Genomic DNA, 20,564 nt, shown 5'->3' on the forward strand with positions numbered 1-20,564 from the left:
AAACAGGTCATTCCACAAGATAAAATTAATTCCTTCTATATAGATTTGTTCCATAACTCCAAGTACAACCTCACATTTACTAATTCACTCTTTAATTCAGCTGTTTAATGGGATTGCCTTGGAACTATCATGTATACCTCCAATTAACATTTTCTCCTTCACTAATGCCTAGAAGATTGAGAATCAGTGACTGATTTCATCCACTATCTCTCAATAACTTTATTAGTTTAGCCCATCAATTTGAAGATTAAGGATTTTTTTATGCTTTTGAGAAAAAAAATCAGAACCAAATAGACTTATCTAATTCTCTTTGTCAATAGTTCATATAGAGTCATAGAGTCATAGAGATGTACAGCATAGAAACAGACCCTTCGATCCAACTTGTCCATGCTGACCAGATATCCCAACCCAATCTAGTCCCACCTGCCAGCACCCGGCTCATATCCCTCCAAATCCTTCCTATTCGTTTATCCATCCAGCTGCCTCTTAAATGTTGCAATTGTACTCGCCTCCACCACTTCCTCTGGCAGCTCATTCCATACACGTACCACCCTCTGAGTGAAAAAGTTGCCCCTTATTAGGTCTCTTTTACATCTTTCCCCTCTCACCCAAAACCTATGTCTTCTGGTTCTGGACTCCCGTACCCCAGGGAAAAGACTTTGCCTATTTACACTATCCATCCCTTATTAGGTCTCTTTTATATCTTTCCCCTCTCACCCGAAACCTATGCCCTCTAGTTCTGGAAACCCCCACCACAGGGAAAAGACCTTGTCTATTTATCCTATCCATGCCCCTCATGATTTTATAAACCTCTATAAGGTCACCCCTCAGCCTCCGACACTCCGGGGAAAACAGCCCCAGCCTGTTCAGCCTCTCCCTGTAGCTCAGATCCTCCAACCCTGGCAATATCCTTGTAAATCTTTTCTGAACCCTTTCAAGTTTTACAACATCCTTCTGATAGGAAAAAAAATTTTTGATTGCCCTGAATCATTGCTCATTTTTTAGTTCACTCTAAGTAAATATATTCTCTTGATTTGATTTATTGTCATGTGTACCTAAGTACAGTGAAAAGCTTTGTTTACAAGCAGTACAGGCAGATCATAGTAAGCAAGGACATACAGAGCAATGGGTGAATAAAAAACTTGGGCATGGATTGTGTAAATAGGCAAAGTCTTTTCCCTGGGGTACGGGAGTCCAGAACCAGAAGGCATAGGTTTTGGGTGAGAGGGGAAAGATGTAAAAGAGACCTATTAAGGGGAAACATTTTCACTCAGAGGGTGGTACGTGTATGGAATGAGCTGCCAGAGGAAGAGGTGGAGGCTGGTACAATTGCAACATTTAAGAGGCAGCTGGATGGATCTGGTCAAGATCCTGTTGTAATCTGAGGTAACCCTCTCCACTGTCCACTACACCTCCAATTTTGGTGCCATCTGCAAACTTACTAACTGTACCTCTTATGCTCACATCCAAATCATTTATGTAAATGACAAAAAGTAGAGGGCCTAGCACCGATCCTTGTAGCACTCCACTGGCCACAGGCCTCCAGTCTGAAAAACAACCTCCACCACCACCCTCTGTCTTCTACCTTTCAGCCAGTTCTGTATCCAAATGGGTAGTTCTCCCTGTATTCCATGAGATCTAATCTTGCTAATCAGTCTCCCGTGGGGAACCTTTTCGAACACCTTACTGACATCCATATAGATCACATCTACTGCTCTGCCCTCATCAATCTTCTTTGTTACTTCTTCAACAAACTCAATCGAGTTTGTGAGACATAATTTCCCACGCACAAAGCCATGTTGACTATCCCGAATCGGTCCTTGCCTTTCCAAATACATGCACATCCTGTCCCTCAGGATTCCCTCCAACAACTTGCCCACCACCAAGGTCAGGCTCACTGGTCTATAGTTCCCTAGATTGTCTTTACCACTCTTTTTAAACAGTGGCACATGTTTGCCAACCTCCAGTCTTCTGGCACCTCACCTGTGACTATCAATGATACAAGTATCTCAGCACGAGGCCTAGCAATCACTTCTCTAGCTTCCCACAGAGTTCTCGGGTACACCTGATCAGGTCCTGGGGATTTATCCACCTTTAACCGTTTCAAGACATCCAGCACTTCCTCCTCTGTAATCTGGACATTTTGCAAGATGTCACCCTCTATTTCCCTACAGTCTATATCTTCCATATCCTTTTCCACAGTAAATACTGATGCAAAATATTCATTTAGTATCTCCCCCATTTTCTGTGGCTCCACACAAAGGCCGCCTTGCTGATCTTTGAGGGGACCTATTCTCTCCCGAGTTACTCTTTTGTCCTTAATATATTTGTAAAAACCCGTTGGATCCTCCTTAATTCTATTTGCCAAAGCTATCTCATGTCCCCGTTTTTCCCTCCTGATTTCCCTCTTAAGCATACTCCTACTTTCTTTATACTCTTCTAACGATTCACTCGATCTATCCTGTCTACACCTGACATATGCTTCCTTCTTTTTCTTAACCAAACCCTCAATTTCTTTAGTCATCCAGCATTCCCTATACCTACCAGCCTTCCCTTTCACCCTGACAGGAATATACAGTCTCTGGATTCTTGTTATCTCATTTCTGAAGGCTTCCCATTTTCCAGCCGTCCCTTTACCTGTGAACATTTGCCTCCAATCAGCTTTCGGAAGTTCTTGCATAATACCGTCAAAATTGGCCTTTCTCCAATTTAGAACTTCAACTTTTAGGTATGGTCTGTCCTTTTCCATCACGATTTTAAAATGAATAGAATTATGGTTGCTAGCCCCAAAGTACTCCCCCACTGACACCTCAGTCACCTGCCCTGCCTTATTTCCCAAGAGTACGTCAGGTTTTGCACCTTCTCTAGTAGCTACATCCACATATTGAATCAGAAAATTGTCTTGTACACATTTAAGAAATTCCTCTCCATGTAAAACTTTAACACTATGGCAGTCCCAGTCGATGTTTGGAAAGTTAAAATCCCCTACCATAACTACCCTATTATTCTTACAGGTAGCTGAGATCTCCTTATAAGTTGGTTTCTCAATTTCCCTCTGACTATTGGGGGGTCTATAATACAATCCCAGTAAGGTGATCATCCCTGTCTTATTTCTCAGTTCCACCCAAATAACTTCCCTGGATGTATTTCCGGGAATATCCTCCCTCAGCACAGCTGTAATGCTATCCCTTATCAAAAATGCCACTCCCCCTCCTTTCTTGTCTCCCTTTCTATCCTTCCTGTTGCATTTGTATCCTGGAACATTCAGCTGCCAGTCCTGCCCATCCCTGAGCCATGTTTCCGTAATTGCTATGATATCCCAGTCCCATGTTCCTAGCCATGCCCTGAGTTCATCTGCCTTCCCTGTTAGGCCCTTGCATTGAAATAAATGCAGTTTAATTTATTAGTCCAAACTTGTCCCTGCCTGCCCTGACTGTTTGACTCACTTCTGTTTTTAGCTCTACCTGTCTCAGATCAATCTCTTTTCTCACTATCTCCCTGGGTGTCCCCCCCACCTTACTAGTTTAATCCTCCCAAGCAGTTCTAGCACATTTCCCTGCCAGTATATTAGTCCCCTTCTAATTTAGGTGCAATCCGTCCTTCTTGTACAGGTCAGTTCTACCCCAAAAGAGATTCCAATGATCCAAAAATGTGAATCCTTCTCCCATACATCAGCTCCTCAGCCATGCATTCATTGCTCTATCCTCCTATTCCTGCCCTCACTAGCTCGTAGCACTGGGAGTAATCCAGATATTACTACCCTTGAGGACCTCCTTTTTAAATTTCTGTCTAAGTCTCTGTAATCTCCCTTCCAATGTCATAGTCACCAGTGGTTGCCACAAGAATCTGTTTTGGGGCCACTGCTGTTTGTCATTTTTATAAATGATCTGAAGGTGAGCGTAGAAGGATGGGTTAGTCAATTTGTGGATTACACTAAGGTGGGCAGAGTTGCAGGTAGAGTCAAAGGATATTGTGGGTCACTGAGGGACATGGATAAGATACAGAGCTGGGCTGAGAAGTGACAAATGGAGATTAATGCGGAAAAGTGCGAGTTAGTTCACTTCAGAAGAAGAAACAGGAATTCAGAGTACTGGGCTCATGGTAAAAATCTTGGCAGTGTAGATAAACAGAGAGATCTTGGTGTCCAGATGCAGAAATCCTGGAAGTTGCCATCCAGGTTGATAGGGTTGTTAAGAAGGCGCTTATTGGTAGGGGATTGAGTTTTGGAGGCACAAGGTCATGCTTCAGCTGTACAAGACACTGGTAAGGCCTCACCTGGAGTATTGCGTGCAGTTCTGGTCACTGCATTATATGGATTCAGAGGAGATTTACTAGGATGTTGCTTTGTGTGGAAGGAAGGTCTTACAAGGAAAGGCTGAGGGAACTGAGGCTGTTTTCGTTGGCGAGAAGAAGGTTGAGATGTGACTTAATCGAGACGTATCAGAGGATTAGATAGGGCAGACAGTGAGAGCCTTTTTCCTAGGATGGTGAAGGCTAACATGAGGGACATAGCTTTAAATTGAAGGGTGATAGATTTAGGACAGATATTAGGATAGTTTCTTCACTCAGAGAGTAGAGGGGGGTGGAACGGCCTGCCTGCAACAATAGTAGACTCACCGACGTTAATGGCATTTAAATGTGCATTGGACATACATATGGATAATAATGGAACAGTGTAGGTTAGATGGGCATCAGATTAATTTCACAGGTCGGTGCAACATCAAGGGCTGAAGAGCCTGTACTGCGCAGTAACGTTCTATGTTCTATATCTAGGAGGTCTTGTGGCACAGCAGGTAGTTTGCCAGAAGCTCTGCATTCAAGTGACAATCCAGGATTTGATGGACAAAAAACTATGGTGATAATCCAGTCTAACAGGTTGACCATCAATTTGCAAGTCCTTCCAATATATACGACTGGCTGGGAGAGGTTCATCGTCAACTTGAAATGGAAAGAAATTGAAGCCTCAACCTTCACTGCCACTAGTTCCAGGTTACAGCATGCATGGAAAAGAATATGTTGCTGTAGCAACTCAAAATCCTTGGGTGGGGGAATCAGTTGGCTGCACAGCCAGTATGAATCAACAGTGCAGGGTTCAATCCCCATTCCAACCGGGGTATTTTTGGGACCTACCTTCACGCCCTACCTGCAGTGGAGCTCATGGTGCATTAGACCTGCCTTCAGGCACAAAAGAGTATTTTAACTCAGCTGTCTGCAAAACACCCTAATTTGGTGTCATCTGCAAACTTAACAGTTTGATGATCGCCAACAATCTATTCTGGTCCATCCATGTCAACGCAATGGTCAAGAAATCAGAACAACAACTTTACTTCCTCAGGAGGCTCAGGAAATTCAACATATCCACAAGGACTCTTACTAATTTTGACAAATGCACCATAGAAAGCATTCTATCTGGAGGCATCACAGTGTGGTTTGGCAATTGCTCTTCCCAAGACTGCAAGAAACTACAGAGTCATGATCACAGCCCAGTCCATCGTGCAATTCAGCCTTCCATTCATTGACTCCATCTAAACTTATCAGTGCCCTACGTAAAGCAACCAAAATGGTCAAATACCCCTCTTGCCTTGGTTATACTCTATTCCACCTGTTTTCATCAGGCAGAAAATATAAAAGTTTATATACACATATGAATAGATTCAAGAACATCTTCTTTCTTGCTGTTATCAGATCCTTGAATAGACCTCTCAAATGTTAATTGTAATTTCTCTCTCACTCTCTCTCTCTGCACCTTCTCTGTGGCTGTAATACTGTCACAGTCACAGTCATTGAGATATGCAGCATGGAAACAGACCCTTCGGTCAAACCCGTCCATGCCGACCAGATAGCTCAACCCAATCAAGTCCCACCTGCCAGCATCCGGCCCATATCCTTCCAAACCCTTCCTATTCATATACCCATCCAAATGCCTCTTAAAATTTGCAATTGTATCAGCCTCCACCACTTCCTCTGGCAGCTCATTCCATACATATACCACCCTTTGTGTGAAAACGTTGCTACAAACACTGCCCCAGGTTAAATTAATAGTTATGGCTTATATTTTTAAGTTCAACCAAGAGACATATCTCCAAAAACAGAGAATCAAGAACCCACTCTACTCACTACTGCAGATTCTCTGTAGGCCACACTTAAAACAACGATTAACTTATCTGATTCTGTGCCAAACAGTTAGAGTCTTAGAGTCATAGAGATGTACAGCATGGAAACAGACCCTTCAGTCCAACCCGCCCATGCCGACCAGATATCCAAACCCAATCTAGTCCCACATGCCAGCACCCGGCCCATATCCCTCCAAACCCTTCCCATCCAAATGCCTCTTAAATGTTGCAATGTACTAGCCTCCACCATTCCTCTGGCAGCTCATTCCATACACGTATCACCTCTGCGTGAAAAACCTGCCCATAGGTCTCTTTTATATCTTTCCCCTCTCACCCTAAACCTATGCCCTCTAGTTCCGGACTCCCTGACCCCAGGAAAACGATTTTGCCTATTTACTCTATCCATGCCCCTCATAATTTTGTAAACCTCTATAAGGTCACCCCTCAGCCTCCAACGCTCCAGGGAAAACAGCCCAAGCCTGTTCAGCCTCTCCCTATAGATCGAATCCTCCAACCCTGGCAACATCCTTGTAAATCTTTTCTGAACCCTTTCAGTTTCACAACATCTTTCCAATAGGAAGGAGACCAGAATTGCACGCAATATTCCAACAGTGGCCTAACCAATGTCCTGTACAGCCGCAACATGACCTCCCACCTCCTGTACTCTACACTCTGACCAATAAAGGAAAGCATACCAAGCGCCTTCTTTACTGTCCTATCTACCTGCGACTCCACTTTCAAGTAGTTATGAACCTGCACTCCAAGGTCTCTTTGTTCAGCAACACTCCCTGGGACTTTACCATTAAGTGTATAAGTCCTGCTAAGATTTGCTTTCCCAAAATGCAGTACCTCGCATTTATCTGAATTAAACGCCATCTGCCACTTCTCAGCCCATTGGCCCATCTGGTCAAGATCCTGTTGTAATCTGAAGTAACCCTCTTCGCTGTCCACTACACCTCCAATTTTGGTGTCATCTGCAAACTTACTCTTATGCTTACATCCTGTCCTGCTACGCTGATGCACATTGTATGGCATGATTTGCCTGTATAGCATACAAAACAATGTTTTTCATTGTAACTTGGTATATGTGACAACAATAAATCAATCTATTTTATCAGTTTATTTGTCTTACGCCACATGAGTCATGAGTATCAAACCAATTTTAAATTCCCAACATATTATGCGCAGTGCACAAACCTTTATGTTAACTTTGAAAAACTAACATTGTTCAAACATAATCTTCTCCTAAAGAATCTGTAATAACTACTCTTTGTTTTCCATTCTTAGATACATTTTTGCTGTGTTTTTGTACAGGTTTCTATTATCTTTCCTCCTGCTAATGTTAAGTGAATAGTTACTGGCTTGTTCTTTCTCACTATATTGCATTTAGGAATCAAATTAGCTGTTGCAAGCCCTCAGATGTTACCTGCAGGTATCGGTGCTTTGCTACTCGTACGCTTCTCAGTGATATAATCCTCTGGAACGATCAAGTTATGTGTCTTAAGGAACTCACTGTCTATGCAGTCCCTGAATGTGGACTTCACTGTAAGGGACAGATAGATAAGAAATATTAATGTTATTGTAGATTGTGGTCTGATTTAATTATGGCTGTCCATTCTGTATCACCCTCACTTTCCACTAGCATATGTTTTCTGAATCCCAATCAACACCTGGAACTCAATCTCAGTGAGAACCTAATGCAACATAAAGGCTTTCCTAAAGAATTTCAGTTTGAAGGACATTTGAAGTATTATAACATAGAAAACACAACATCTCAAATTGTGTACAGCAAAGTCCCACAAACTGCAATGTGATGACTGGTTTTAGTGACATTGGATAATGGAGAAATATTGGCCAGGAGTTCAGGGACAGCCCTCCATATCTTCTTCCAAATACAGAGGAACCTTGATTACTCAATGCCTCTCCTCTGAGGCTCAGGGTTTTCTGAAGTTTCCTTTTTCTTCACTCTGTCTGCCTTCCTCCCTGTCTGTCTCAGGGCTGGTTTCTGAGCAAACACACACTTGTGTGTGAGGGACCTGAAGCATTGCTGAAACCTCTCTCCCCCACCCCCCCCCCAACCAGTTCAATTGAATTGAGACAGTGAGCACTTGCTAAGTGTGCTCACCATTCAGGACAGTAGGCAGCAGTACACAACAGTCGAGCCCCTGCTTCCCCCACCAACGGGGCGGGGGGAGGGAGGCAGCCAGAACAGGACACCAACAGCAAGACTGTTGCTGCCTTTGGGGGGGTGAGTCTCAAAATAATTACTGCAATGTTTTGACAAGTTCCACCTTTGCCCTGTACAGGACAATGTTGGAGAGATTATCTGGGGAAGGGGGGTTTAGGGTACACCCCTGTGTAGAACTCCAGGGAAAGTGTGGGGACAAAGAGAGGGCAGGCAGTCAGTCATTTGGAGATGGTGCCTGGGCTCCCATCAATGCTCAGGACTGTTCTTGGCAGCATTTCATTAAGCTAAGTTCATTTTTAATCATTGTAAACAAAAGACACGATCAGTGTTGGAAACACCTCTTTGATATAACATTTCTATCGCGACCTTGAGATCTTCTTCAGATAATCCGAAGGAATCTTTAATGTCTGCAGATGGGGTCTCAGTTTATTGAGTTCTCTGAAGAAAGCACCGTGAATAGTGCCAAACTCTCTCATTCATACACTGGTAAACTAGTGAAATTTGCTAGATATTGCCACAGGCTTATATTGATTACACATGGGGTATCTGCAACTTCAGCTAGCACCTGAAACAACAGGAATGCAGCCAGGTTGCAACAGTGGGAGGTAATGGCCCAGTGGTATTATCACTGGACTGTTAATCTAGTGACCAGATAATGTTCTAGTTTGAGTCCTACCACAGCAAATGGTAGAATTTGAATTCAATTTTTTTTAAAATCTGGAATTAAGTGTCCAACGATGACATAAATCCATTATTGATTGTTGGAAAAACCCATCTGGTTCACTAACATCCTTCAGCGAAGGAAATAGCCATCCTCTGGTCTGGTCTACATGTGACTCCAGACCCCTTGACTGTTAACTGCCCAATTGGCGAAATATACTGGCCTGGTCAGTGAAGTTCATGCCCCATGAATGGATTTTTAAAAAACTCAATTACACAGAGAAGAGCTTAATTTTCTTAAAATATTGACAAATTATTAAAGCATAATAGAATACCAGGTAATATCTTAACTTTCATTATTATTTATTTCTGGGAGTAAGGCAAAGAATCAGCTGTCACAGTTTTGTGTTTAAAGGCTTTCCAGCCTATCATTTTCACAGCCCTGCCAATCCGCTTGTTAAACCAGACATGTTCCAAACATCCTGCGCACTGGCTGTTAAGGCCAGAATGCCTGGTAAAATCTTCCATCAGTTAGCTCTTCATACATGATAACCAGCAACTAGAACATAAGAAAATAAGTAGGCTGCCTGGCCCATCGAGCCTGCTCCACCATTCAATATGATGATGGGTGGGACTCAGCTCCACTTACCTGCCCAATCACCATGAACCTTATTTCCTTTACTGTTCAAAGATCTGTATTTGCCTTAAAAACATTCAACGAGGCAGCCTGAACTGCTTCATTGGGCAGGGAATTCCACAGATTCACAACCCTTTTAGAAGAAGTTCCTCCTCAATTCAGTCCTAAACCTGCACTCCCTTATTTTGAGACTATGCCCCCTTATTCTAGTTTCACCTGCCCGTGGAAAATGCTTCCTGCTTCTATCTTATCTATTCCTTTCATAATTTAGTACATTTCTGAAAGATTCCCCCCTCATTCTTTTAAATTCGAACGAATGCAGTCCCAGTTTACACAATCTCTCCACATAAGGCAGCCTTCTCAATTCCAGAGTCAACCTAGTGAACCTCCTCTACACCCCCTCCAATGCCAGTCCATCCTTTCTCAAGTGTGTGGCCTAACTAGCACCATATACAGCTGCAGCATAACCTCCTTATTTTTAAATTCCATCCCTCTGACAATAAAGGACAATATTCCATTTTCCTTCTTAATTTCCTGCTGCACCTGCAAACCAACTTTTTTGTGATTCATGCACAAGGACATCCAGATCCCTCTGCACAGCATCATGCTACAATTTTTCACCATTTAATAAACAGTTCATTTTGCTGTTATTCCTACTAAAATAGATGACCTCACATTTACCAACATTGTACTCCATCAGCCAAACCCTTGCACATTCACTTAACCTATCTATATTCCTCTGAAGACTTTGTGTCCCCTGCACACTTAACTCTACCACCCATTTTAGTATCATCCAGTAGTTGACACATTACACTTGTTCCCCAACTCTAAATCATCTGTGTAAATTGTAAACAATTACAAACCCAACACGGATCCCTGAGTCACTCCACTAGCCATTAATCACCAACCAGAAAAACACCAATTTATCCTCACTCTTTGCTTTCTATTAGTTAACCCTCTTCTACCCGTACTAATACATTACACATAACGTCATGCAGTAGCCTTTTGTGCAGTACTTTGTTGAATGCCTTCTGCCTCACAGCGCCAGAGATCCGGGTTCAATTTCCGCCTGGGGCGACTGACTGTGTGGAGTTTGCACGTTCTCCCCGTGTCTGCGTGGGTTTCCTCCGGGTGCTCCGGTTTCCTCCCACAGTCCAAAGATGTGCAGGTCAGGTGAATTGGCCATGCTAAATTGCCCATAGTGTTAGGTAAGGGGTAAATGTAGGGGTATGGGTGGGTTGCGCTTCGGCGGATCGGTGTGGACTTGTTGGGCCGAAGGGCCTGTTTCCACACTGTAAGTAATCTAAGAAATCCACATACGCCACATCCATTGGCTCCCCATTGTCCACTGCACTCACAATGTCCTCAAAGAATTCCAGTAAACTTGTTAAACATGATCTTCCTTTCATGAACCCATGCTGGGACAATTTCTATCCAGATGTCTTGCAGTTTCTTCTTTGATTATAGATTCAAGCATTTTCCACACTACATAAATCAATCTAACGGGCCTATTGTTTACCTTAGCCAATCTTTTTCATTTTAAATATTTGTAGAACTTACTTACACATAATGGGGAGGCAAAGGCTTCTTGGTACTGTTGCTGACTACTAATCCAGGGATCCAGGTAATATTCTGGGACCTGGATTTGAATCCCAGTATGGCAAATGGTGCATTTTGTCTATCTCTTTTTTTCAACAGTGGCATCACATTTGCTGTTTTCCAATCTGCTGGAAACGCCCCAGAGTCCACCAAATTTTGGTGAACTACCACTAGCGCATTTGCTATTTCTCCTGTCATCTCTTTTAGTACTTGGGATGCATTTCATCAGGGCCTGGAGATTTGGCTAACTTTAGCCCCATAGCTTTCCTAACACTACCTCTTTAGTGATAATAATAGTTTCTAGGTCCTCACCTGCTACATCCTCCTTGTCATCAGTTATTGGCATGTTATTTGTGTCTTCAAATGTAAGACTGACACAAAATACATGCTTAAAGCTGCAGCCATTTCCTCATTTCCCACGATTAATTTCCCCCTCTCATCCTCTGAGGGACCAATGTTTACCTTAGCCAATCTTTTTCATTTTAAATATTTGTAGAACTTACTTACACATAATGGGGAGGCAAAGGCTTCTTGGTACTGTTGCTGACTACTAATCCAGGGATCCAGGTAATATTCTGGGACCTGGATTTGAATCCCAGTATGGCAAATGGTGCATTTTGAATTCAATAAAAGTCTGGAATTAAAAGTCTAATGATGACCATGAAGCCATTGTCAATTGTCAGAAAAAGCCAAGTGGTTCACTGATGTCCTTTAGAGAAAGAAGCTGCCACCCTTACTTGGTCTGGCCTACATATGATGCCAGATTCAATGTGGGAGATTCTTAACTACCCTCTGGGCAATTAGGATGGGCAATAAATGCTAGCCTAGCCAGTGACGCCCTCATTCCATGTGTTATGAAGATGTGGGTGTACTGTACCTTTAAGAGAGTTAAAAGCTAGCAGAACTACCTGACAGCACCAAGTGTTCTCAACAAGATACAATGAAGCATGTGGTACAGCAGTTAGTGTAGCTGGTTGCCTGATGACAAAAACAGATTTGAATTAGGCCAATCAGTTTAAATTATATCCCCAAAAAAAACAAATTCCAATCAAGTTTGAATTGAGTATATTGACAATCTTACAGGCCAATGACATAATCTGATGCTTTGGGGATATAAGACTGAGTAAAATTGAACAGTTGGGAGAAGAACTGCCACGCCACCAGCATGTACAAATAGCATGAAAAATAGCTCTCTTAAAGGTACCTTTATCGATCCATGACCAGTGAAGCATAATCCCAAAGAAGAAGAAAAGAAGATACAGGAAGATCCAAATAGAAGATTCAACAGTTGGCTGGTTTTAAAAACTTGAATATTTAATAAATCTTAATGGGGGGTTTTATCAGACTAGTATTATATAAGGGAAGATAAAAGATAGGTTAGAGGAAGGAGTTCTAAATAGTTAATTGTTCTCTGTTATACCTTAAGAAATAAAGTTGTTAATTTTTACTTTAAATAGTTCTTGGCCTCTTGGATTTTCACAGATTACTGCATGGGATAAGTCTTTTTTGTGTTGCTGGTTTAAATTAAGCAGGAGGGTTTAACCCGTATTGTAACACGTGAATGAATACAAATCAAAAATACCTTGAGGTTTACCCACTAGCTTCAAGCTATGCACCGGTTAAGTCCTGAAGTCGTCAAGGCCAAATCAAGTTTTGATATACCAACATCTTGTCATTTATTTTCTAATGCCAACCCCCAGCTCCCAGTCAATCTACATTTCTTGCAAGAACAGACACTGGTGAAACACCAGAAGATGAGCAAATCCAGTGGAACCAGATTTGGTCAGAAGTTAACCTATCAAGGATGGGAAGGGAAGATAACAAGATGGAGGTCTTTGTTACTTTGTTAACTGTGATGTCTTCCCATCTACCAATAACATTATGTAACGAATAGGTTTTACCTGTTGGCAATCCAAGTGATTTATTATCCAGGGATTTAAAGTCAATTCCACTCTCCTTTTCTTTATTCAGAGCCTTCTCCTCTGCCGCTGTGGCTCGTGCTCGGGCCTGGATGATGTGTTTTTCAACTGCGTCAGCCTCTGCAATTCGTTTGTCATATTCTGCATGAATCTATTTAGCAATCATTAAAATTAATCAGTCTACAATGAGACAAACATTTTTACATGTTAGTAATCTCTCAAGTAGCTCAGCAACGCATTTGATAAGGTTCTCATGGAAGGCTCATTCATAAAGTCATGAGGTATGGGATACAGGGAGATTTGGCTATCTGGAATCTGAATTGGTTAACAGAAGGCAGAGAGTGGTTATAGATGGAAAGTATTCTGCCTGGAAGTCAGTGATGAGTCGTGTCCTGCAGTGCTCTGTTCTTGGGGCTCTGCTTTTTGTAGCTTTTAGAAATGACTTGGATGAAGTGCTTGGGGGCTGGGTTAGTAAATTTGCTGATGACACAAAGGTTGGAGGTGCCGTTGACAGTATCAAGGGCTACTGCAGGGTGCAGCGCAACATTGACAATGTTTGTATATGAGGGACAGGATGTACATGTACTTGGAAAGGCAAGGACTAATTTGGGATAGTCAACATGGCTTTGTGCGTGGGAAATCATGCCTCACAAACTTGATTGAGTTTTTTGATGAAGTAACAAAGAAGATTGATGAGAGCAGAGCAGTAGATGTGATCTATATGGACTTCAGTAAGGCGTTCGACAAAGTTCCCTATGCGAGACTGATTAGCAAGGTTAGATCTCATGGAATACTAGCCATTTGGATACAGAACTGGCTCAAAGGTAGAAGACAGAGGGTGGTGGTAGAGGGTTGTTTTTTAAGACTGGAGGCCTGTGACCAGTGGAGTGCCACAAGGATCGGTGCTGGGCCATCTACTTTTTGTCATTTACATAAATGATTTGGATGCGAGCATAAGAGGTACAATTAGTAAGTTTGCAGATGACACCAAAATTGGAGGTGTAGTGGACAGCGAAGATTACAACAGGATCTTGACCAGATGGGCCAATGGGCTGAGAAGTGGCAGATGGAATTTAATTCAGATAAATGCGAGGTACTGCATTTTGGGAAAGCAAATCTTAGCAGGACTTATACACTTAATGGTAAGGTCCTAGGGAGTGTTGCTGAACAAAGAGACCTTGGAGTGCAGGTTCATAGCTCCTTGAAAGTGGAATCACAGGTAGATCGGATAGTAAAGAAGGCATTTGGTATGCTTTCCTTTATTGGTCAGAGTATTGAGTACAGGAGTTGGGAGGTCATGTTGCAGCTGTATAGGACATTGGTTAGGCCACTGTTGGAATATTGCGTGCAATTCTGGTCTCCTTCTTATCGGAAAGATGTTGTGAAACTTGAAAGGGTTCAGAAAAGATTTACAATGATGTTGCCAGGGTTGGAGGATCTGAGCTACAGGGAGAGGCTGAACAGGCTGGGGCTGTTTTCCCTAGAGCGTCAGAGGCTGAGGGAAGACCTTATAGAGGTTTACAAAATTATGATGGGCATGGATAGGATAAATAGACAAAGTCTTTTCCCTGAGGTAGGGGAGTCCAGAACTAGAGGGCATAGGTTTAAGGTGAGAGTGGAAAGATATAAAAGAGTCCTAAGGGGCAACTTTTTCACGCAGAGGGTGGTACGCATATGGAATGAGCTGCCAGAGGATGTGGTGGAGACTGGTACAATTGCAACATTTAAGAGGCATTTGGATGGGTATATGAATAGGAAGGGTTTGGAGTGATATGGCCGGGTGCTGGCAGATGGGACTATATTGGGTTAGGATATCTGGTCGGCATGGACGGGTTGGACCGAAGGGTCTGTTACCATGCTGTACATCTCTATGACTCTACGATTCTAATAGGAAGGGTTTGGAGGGATGTGGGCCAGGTGCTGACAGGTGGGACTAGATTGGGTTGGGATATTTGGTCGGCATGGACGAGTTGGACTGTAGGGTCTGTTTCCGTGCTGTACATCTCTATGCATCTATGACTCCACATTCTATGTTCTACTGATCAAGAATTGCTGTGTACAATTTTGGGCCTATTTAATTCCTTCAGGTACTGACTGACCCTATTGGGCCTCCTGTTCTGAACGGATCACCTGTAACCAAAACCTTTAGTTTAACCGAGAGGAGGTGATGACCTAGTGTTACTGTACTTGGACTACTAATCCAGAGCTGAAAATGTGTTGCTGGAACAGCGCAGCAGGTCAGGCAGCATCCAGGGAACAGGAGAATTGACGTTTCGGGCATAAGCCCTTCTTCAGGAATGAGGAAAGTGTGTCCAGCAGGCTAAGATAAAAGGTAGGGAGGAGGGACTTGGGGGAGGGGCGTTGGAAATGCGATACGTGGAAAGAGGTCAAGGTGAGGGTGATTGGTCAGACTGGGGTGGGGGCGGAGAGGTCAGGAAGAAGATTGCAGGTTAGGAAGGCGGTGCTGAGTTCGATGGATTTGACTGAGACAAAGTGGGGGGAGGGGAAATGAGGAAACTGGTGAAATCCGAGTTCATCCCTTGTGGTTGGAGGGTTCCTAGGCGAAAGATGAGGCGCTCTTCCTCCCATGCTAATCCAGAGGCCTAATCAATGTTCTGGGATTAAAAGTCCAATGATGACCATGAAACTGTTGTCAATTCTCAGAAAAACCCATCTGATTCACTAATGTCCTTTAGGAAAGGAAACTACCATCCTTACCTGGTCTGGCCTACATGTGACTCCAGAACCAAAGCAATGGGGTTGACTTTTAACTGCCCTCTGGCCAATAAGGCAATAGCAATAAATGCTAGCCTAGTCAGCACCGCCCTCATCCTATGAATGAATTTAAAAGAAAGTCCTCCACTTATGACAATAGACAATGGACAATAGGTGCAGGAGCAGGCCATTCAGCCCTTCGAGCCTGCACCGCCATTCAATATGATCATGGCTGATCATTCCTAATCAGTATCCTCTTCCTGCCTTATCTCCATAACCCTTGATTCCACTATCTTTGAGAGCTCTATCCAACTCTTTCTTAAATGAATCCAGAGAGTGGGCCTCCACTGCCCTCTGGGGCAGAGCATTCCACACAGCCACCACTCTCTGGCCGAACACAAAGGTACAGCAGCTTTATGGTAGATCTTGGATATAAATTTACATTTCAGAAGTTTATCACATACAGAGGAACATTGATTATCCGAAGGACACAAGCAGGGAGTATTTCGTTCAGTTAATCAAATGCCGGATAACATTGTTTAGCCGAGCATCGAAACTTTGCAATCTTGCCGGATAATCCAAAATTTGGATAATCGTGCTTCCCATGTATAAATCTTCCAACCTCAGCTCTCTAGGGATTGAAGTAACTACAAATTTACTTTGAGGTATTTTTTGACACTTGGAAGGGTTAGATGCTTGGGGGAGATCAAATGAGTATGAAAGAAAAATTGCAAAAATCAAGAGAAGAAATTACTCTTAACATTCTAAGTTAAACAAACTATCACACATGCCTGAAAGCAAAAACAGAATATGGTTGAAACAACCAGTGCTTAAATCTATTGGAACAACAAAAAGAAAGATAAAGTTTCAAATCAATGAGCTTTCGATAAGGTTAGGTTAATATCAATATTGAACGATGTTAGTGAAGAATGGTTTTAAAATAAGCACAGACGTCAGAGGAAAGGGAAAGTGGGAAAACAAGAAAAGAAGATGGTGTACAATAAATGTGTAGGGCAGTAGCATTTAAATGATTTAAGAGGTTATGGTGCAAGCCAAAGTTATTTAATGTTGCACATAGAAACAAAAGATATGTCCAAAGGAAAAATAAATGGAAGAATAACAGATGGAAAGGGAACATGGCAGCAGAAAGGCAGGTGTGAATAACCCTAAAACAGTGTGCCATTAGAGGACCTCCACTCAAACAGCCAGCCTACATCACCCCCACTCACAGTGTACCTGAAGTGGTAAGGTACAGACACACAGATTTGATCTCTGTTATCTGTTCTCAGTTCAGTTAGAATGACAGCCTCCTTACATGGCAACAGGCTCTGGGATAAAGAGTGGAAAATTAAGAAGGGTTCCTGCTCCAGTAAACATTCAGTTACTTCATTCTGGAAATGACAAGCTTTTTGGACACCAAGGAGAGCTGCATTAAGCTCACCCATCAAGCTTCTCACTGTGGGTTACACTGCTGGCACTCAGAGCCTCAACATTTGCTCTATGGTCAGTTGGTCAAGAACTGCAGTAGCAAATGTGCTCCGCTGAGGAAAGAGTGAACATCTTCAAGAGAGAAAGAGGCGAGCAATCATGTGCAATTTGGTAGAAAATGAAACACTTAAAAGGGAACCTTGTAAAATGAAGGGAACGTATGAAAGGAGGAGAAGGCGATCGTACCTCTTGAAGCTGTTGCACAAATTGCTCATGGTACTCATCATCTCCACCACGTGACCTCAAAAGGTTCTTTATTATGTCCTCTCCAATAACTCCTCCAGTGTAAAGATCCTTAAAGATACTTGCCAATAAAAAAGAAATGTCCTATTTGACAAAAACAGAAAGTGAGACATATTGCAAGATCACACATTTCTTCAGCAATCTGGATTAATAGTCCCTTCATAGACCAGCAGTTGAATATTGTTGGAAAAAAGGAACATGCTGTTGAAGATATTTATCCAAACATTGCCTTTTTTAAATGAAACGAATGAGGGGGGGTGGGGGGGAGGGGCAATGGTTCCCTGGTGCATTTACCGAACAAAAAAAATGATTGCAGAACAATTGACAGATTCTGCATTTTATTCTGACAGGAAGGTAAGAGAAATCCTAAAACAACTAATTATTTTGTCCGCTGCAAGCCTTGATGAATTGGTTATACCACTGGTTGATTATAAAAGTTTCACCACTTTTGACTTTGGTTTCAGCCCACAGAGTCATAAAGTCATACAAAATGGAAACAGGCCCTTCAATCCAATAAATTCAGCTGACCAAACTAACCTAGTCCCACTTGTCTGCATTTGGTCAATATCCCTCCAAACCTTTTCTATTCATGTACTTATCCATATGTCTTTTCAACAATGTAACTGTACCTGCATCCACCATTTCCTCTGGCAGTTCATTCTACACACAAATCACTCTCATGTCCTTTTTTAAACTTTCTCCTCTCAACTGAAAAATACGTCCCTTAGTTTTGAACACTCCCACCCTAGGAAAAAGACCCTTGCTATTCACCTTATCTATACCCCTCATGATTTTATAAACCTCTGTAAGGTCACCTCTCAACCTCCTATGCTCCTGTGAAAGCAGTCCCTTCATTCCTGGCGAGATCCTGGTAAATCTTTTCTGAACTCTCTCCAAATTAATAATATTCTTTCTAAAGCGGGGTGACCAAAATGCACACAGAAGTCCAGAAGACGCCTCACCAATAGCTCTAATAAGTAGTTAGTATATTAATGAGAATCATTAAAGCTATATTAGAATGTCTTGTTCTGATTCTTCGCACTAGAGTAATTGACTTTACTTGACACACTTAATCTTGATATTAGGTACACTGAATACCATGTTGTTTTAAGTTCTTTCCACCTAAAGACTAGGATAGATTTGGTTGACTACACTAACTTAATGTCTTTTCACCTGTGTTCTTCCTGATGTTGGCCGGTGTCTGTACATAAACGGTTCTGAAGAAGTAGCCTGGTCATTTTCATTTTCATATGGCTCACAGACATCCTGACAGGAACAAGAAAAAGAAATGACAATAATTGAAAGCTTTTTTCCTACTTAAGTAATATAATCTTCAGTGTCTGTAAAAGAAAATGATTGACATTTGCTTGTTTCTGAAGGAAGTGTTCAAAACTGTTCATTATGGTGAAGTGTTCCAAGGCATGGATGTAAAATTCTTCGGGATATCTGAGGTCATGCAAGTAATTTATAAATGCAACCATCACACCATTATCTATTGTCTTGTTTTTATAGCTGAGCCATATTTCTGCTTTCTTATTGACCAAGGGTTAAATCTATACAATCCCTCTCTTAGTTAATAAGTTCCTCTGGCTACATCCTATCTTATGTTAACCAACAAACAAATTCAAATATCTATAGATAGACAACTTGCATTCACACATAAATACTAACATGCAATATGCATGCTATCAATTGTTATTAAGCAGCACTAATTTACCAATAACTTGCCAATGCTTAACCTAGATTCTCAGCTCTAGACCTCATTATGGACTTTGCTCTAACGCAGAACTAAACAAGCTGCATTCAAGAACAGATGTGAGAGTGACTGCCCTAGTCATCAAGGCAGCATTGGACTGACTGTGACATCATTCGGTCATAATGATGTCAATGAGTATCGGGAATGAACTCTGAAGTGGCACAAAGAAAGCTAAAAACCAGGCGTGAGGCCTTCAGAGCAGGAGACCCTCCAGATCAGGAGTGCTTCAAATATAAGGAATCCATGTATGACCTTCACAGAGCCATTAAGACAACTCAGGACCAATACCGATCCAAACTAGAGACCCAGACAGACACCCGACGACTATGGCAAGGACTAAATGACATCACAGTTCTAAAAAGAGACAGTGCAAGATAGCAGACGACGACACATCCCTCCTAGATCATCTCAACATCTTCTATGCTCACTTTGAGCAGAATTTCGGCAGAGAGGTAACACCTATTCCAACAAATACTTATGAACCTGTCCCAACAGGCACTGCTGAGGTCAGATCAGTTTTCCTTTGTGTGAATCCAAGGAAAGCGACGGAACCAGATGGAGTACCAGGCTGTGCACTCAGAGCATGCGCAGATCAACTGACAGAGGTCTTGTCAGACATCTCCCTGCAGCAGGCCACTGTCCCTGCCTGTTTCAAGAGGGCCAACATCATCTCTATGCCTAAGAAGGCTCACACAGCATGGCTCAATGACGACCACCCAGTGGCCCTAACTTTGGTGATCATGAAGTGCTTTGAAAGGCTGGTCATGGCATTAATCAAGTCCAGCCTCCCCACTACTCTTGATCCACTCCAATTTGCCTATCAGACCAACAGATCCACATCAGATGCCATATCACATGCCCTTCACTCCTCCCTAGAACATCTTGACACCAAGAACAGCTACAGTTCAGCCTTCAACATTATTTTCCCCTCAAGACTGATTAATAAACTCAATGATCTCGGACTAAGCCCCATTCTCTGCAACTGGATCCTCAGTTTCCTGACCCACAGTGAAGATTGGGGACAATATTTCATCCTCACTAACACTCAACACTGGAGCCCCCCCACGGGTGTGTACTTAGCCCCCTACTGTACTGGCTGTATTCCTATGACTCCGTTGCCAAATATTAGACTAATACCATTTACAAGTTCGCTGATGACACCACCATAGTTGGTCGAATCTCAGATGGTAATGAAACAGACTACAGACGGGAAGTGAAAGACCTGGATAAATGGTGCGCTGAGAAC

The 20,564-nt window shown here is 42.5% G+C and overlaps 1 protein-coding gene across 5 annotated transcripts in view; it reads right to left on the bottom strand.

The window, feature by feature from the left end:
- dlec1 (DLEC1 cilia and flagella associated protein) overlaps positions 1 to 20,564 on the bottom strand; it is a 185,372-nt gene that overhangs the window by 151,924 nt on the left and 12,884 nt on the right. For 3 of the 5 annotated variants that reach the window (XM_087987630.1, XM_043690850.2, XM_043690851.2), the window contains 4 exons: positions 18,736 to 18,828; positions 17,506 to 17,646; positions 13,099 to 13,267; positions 7,540 to 7,656 (listed from right to left, as the gene is read on the bottom strand). In XM_087987630.1, coding sequence (XP_087843756.1) covers positions 7,540 to 7,656; positions 13,099 to 13,267; positions 17,506 to 17,646; positions 18,736 to 18,828 — 520 coding nt within the window. The remainder of the gene's footprint in view (positions 1 to 7,539; positions 7,657 to 13,098; positions 13,268 to 17,505; positions 17,647 to 18,735; positions 18,829 to 20,564) is intronic. The other 2 variants (XM_087987631.1, XM_043690852.2) reach the window with 2 other exon arrangements.

This window comes from Chiloscyllium plagiosum, unplaced genomic scaffold (assembly GCF_037043375.1).
Source record: "Chiloscyllium plagiosum isolate Xiang-an unplaced genomic scaffold, Cpla_swu_hap1 HiC_scaffold_5, whole genome shotgun sequence".
Classification (NCBI taxonomy): domain Eukaryota; kingdom Metazoa; phylum Chordata; class Chondrichthyes; order Orectolobiformes; family Hemiscylliidae; genus Chiloscyllium; species Chiloscyllium plagiosum.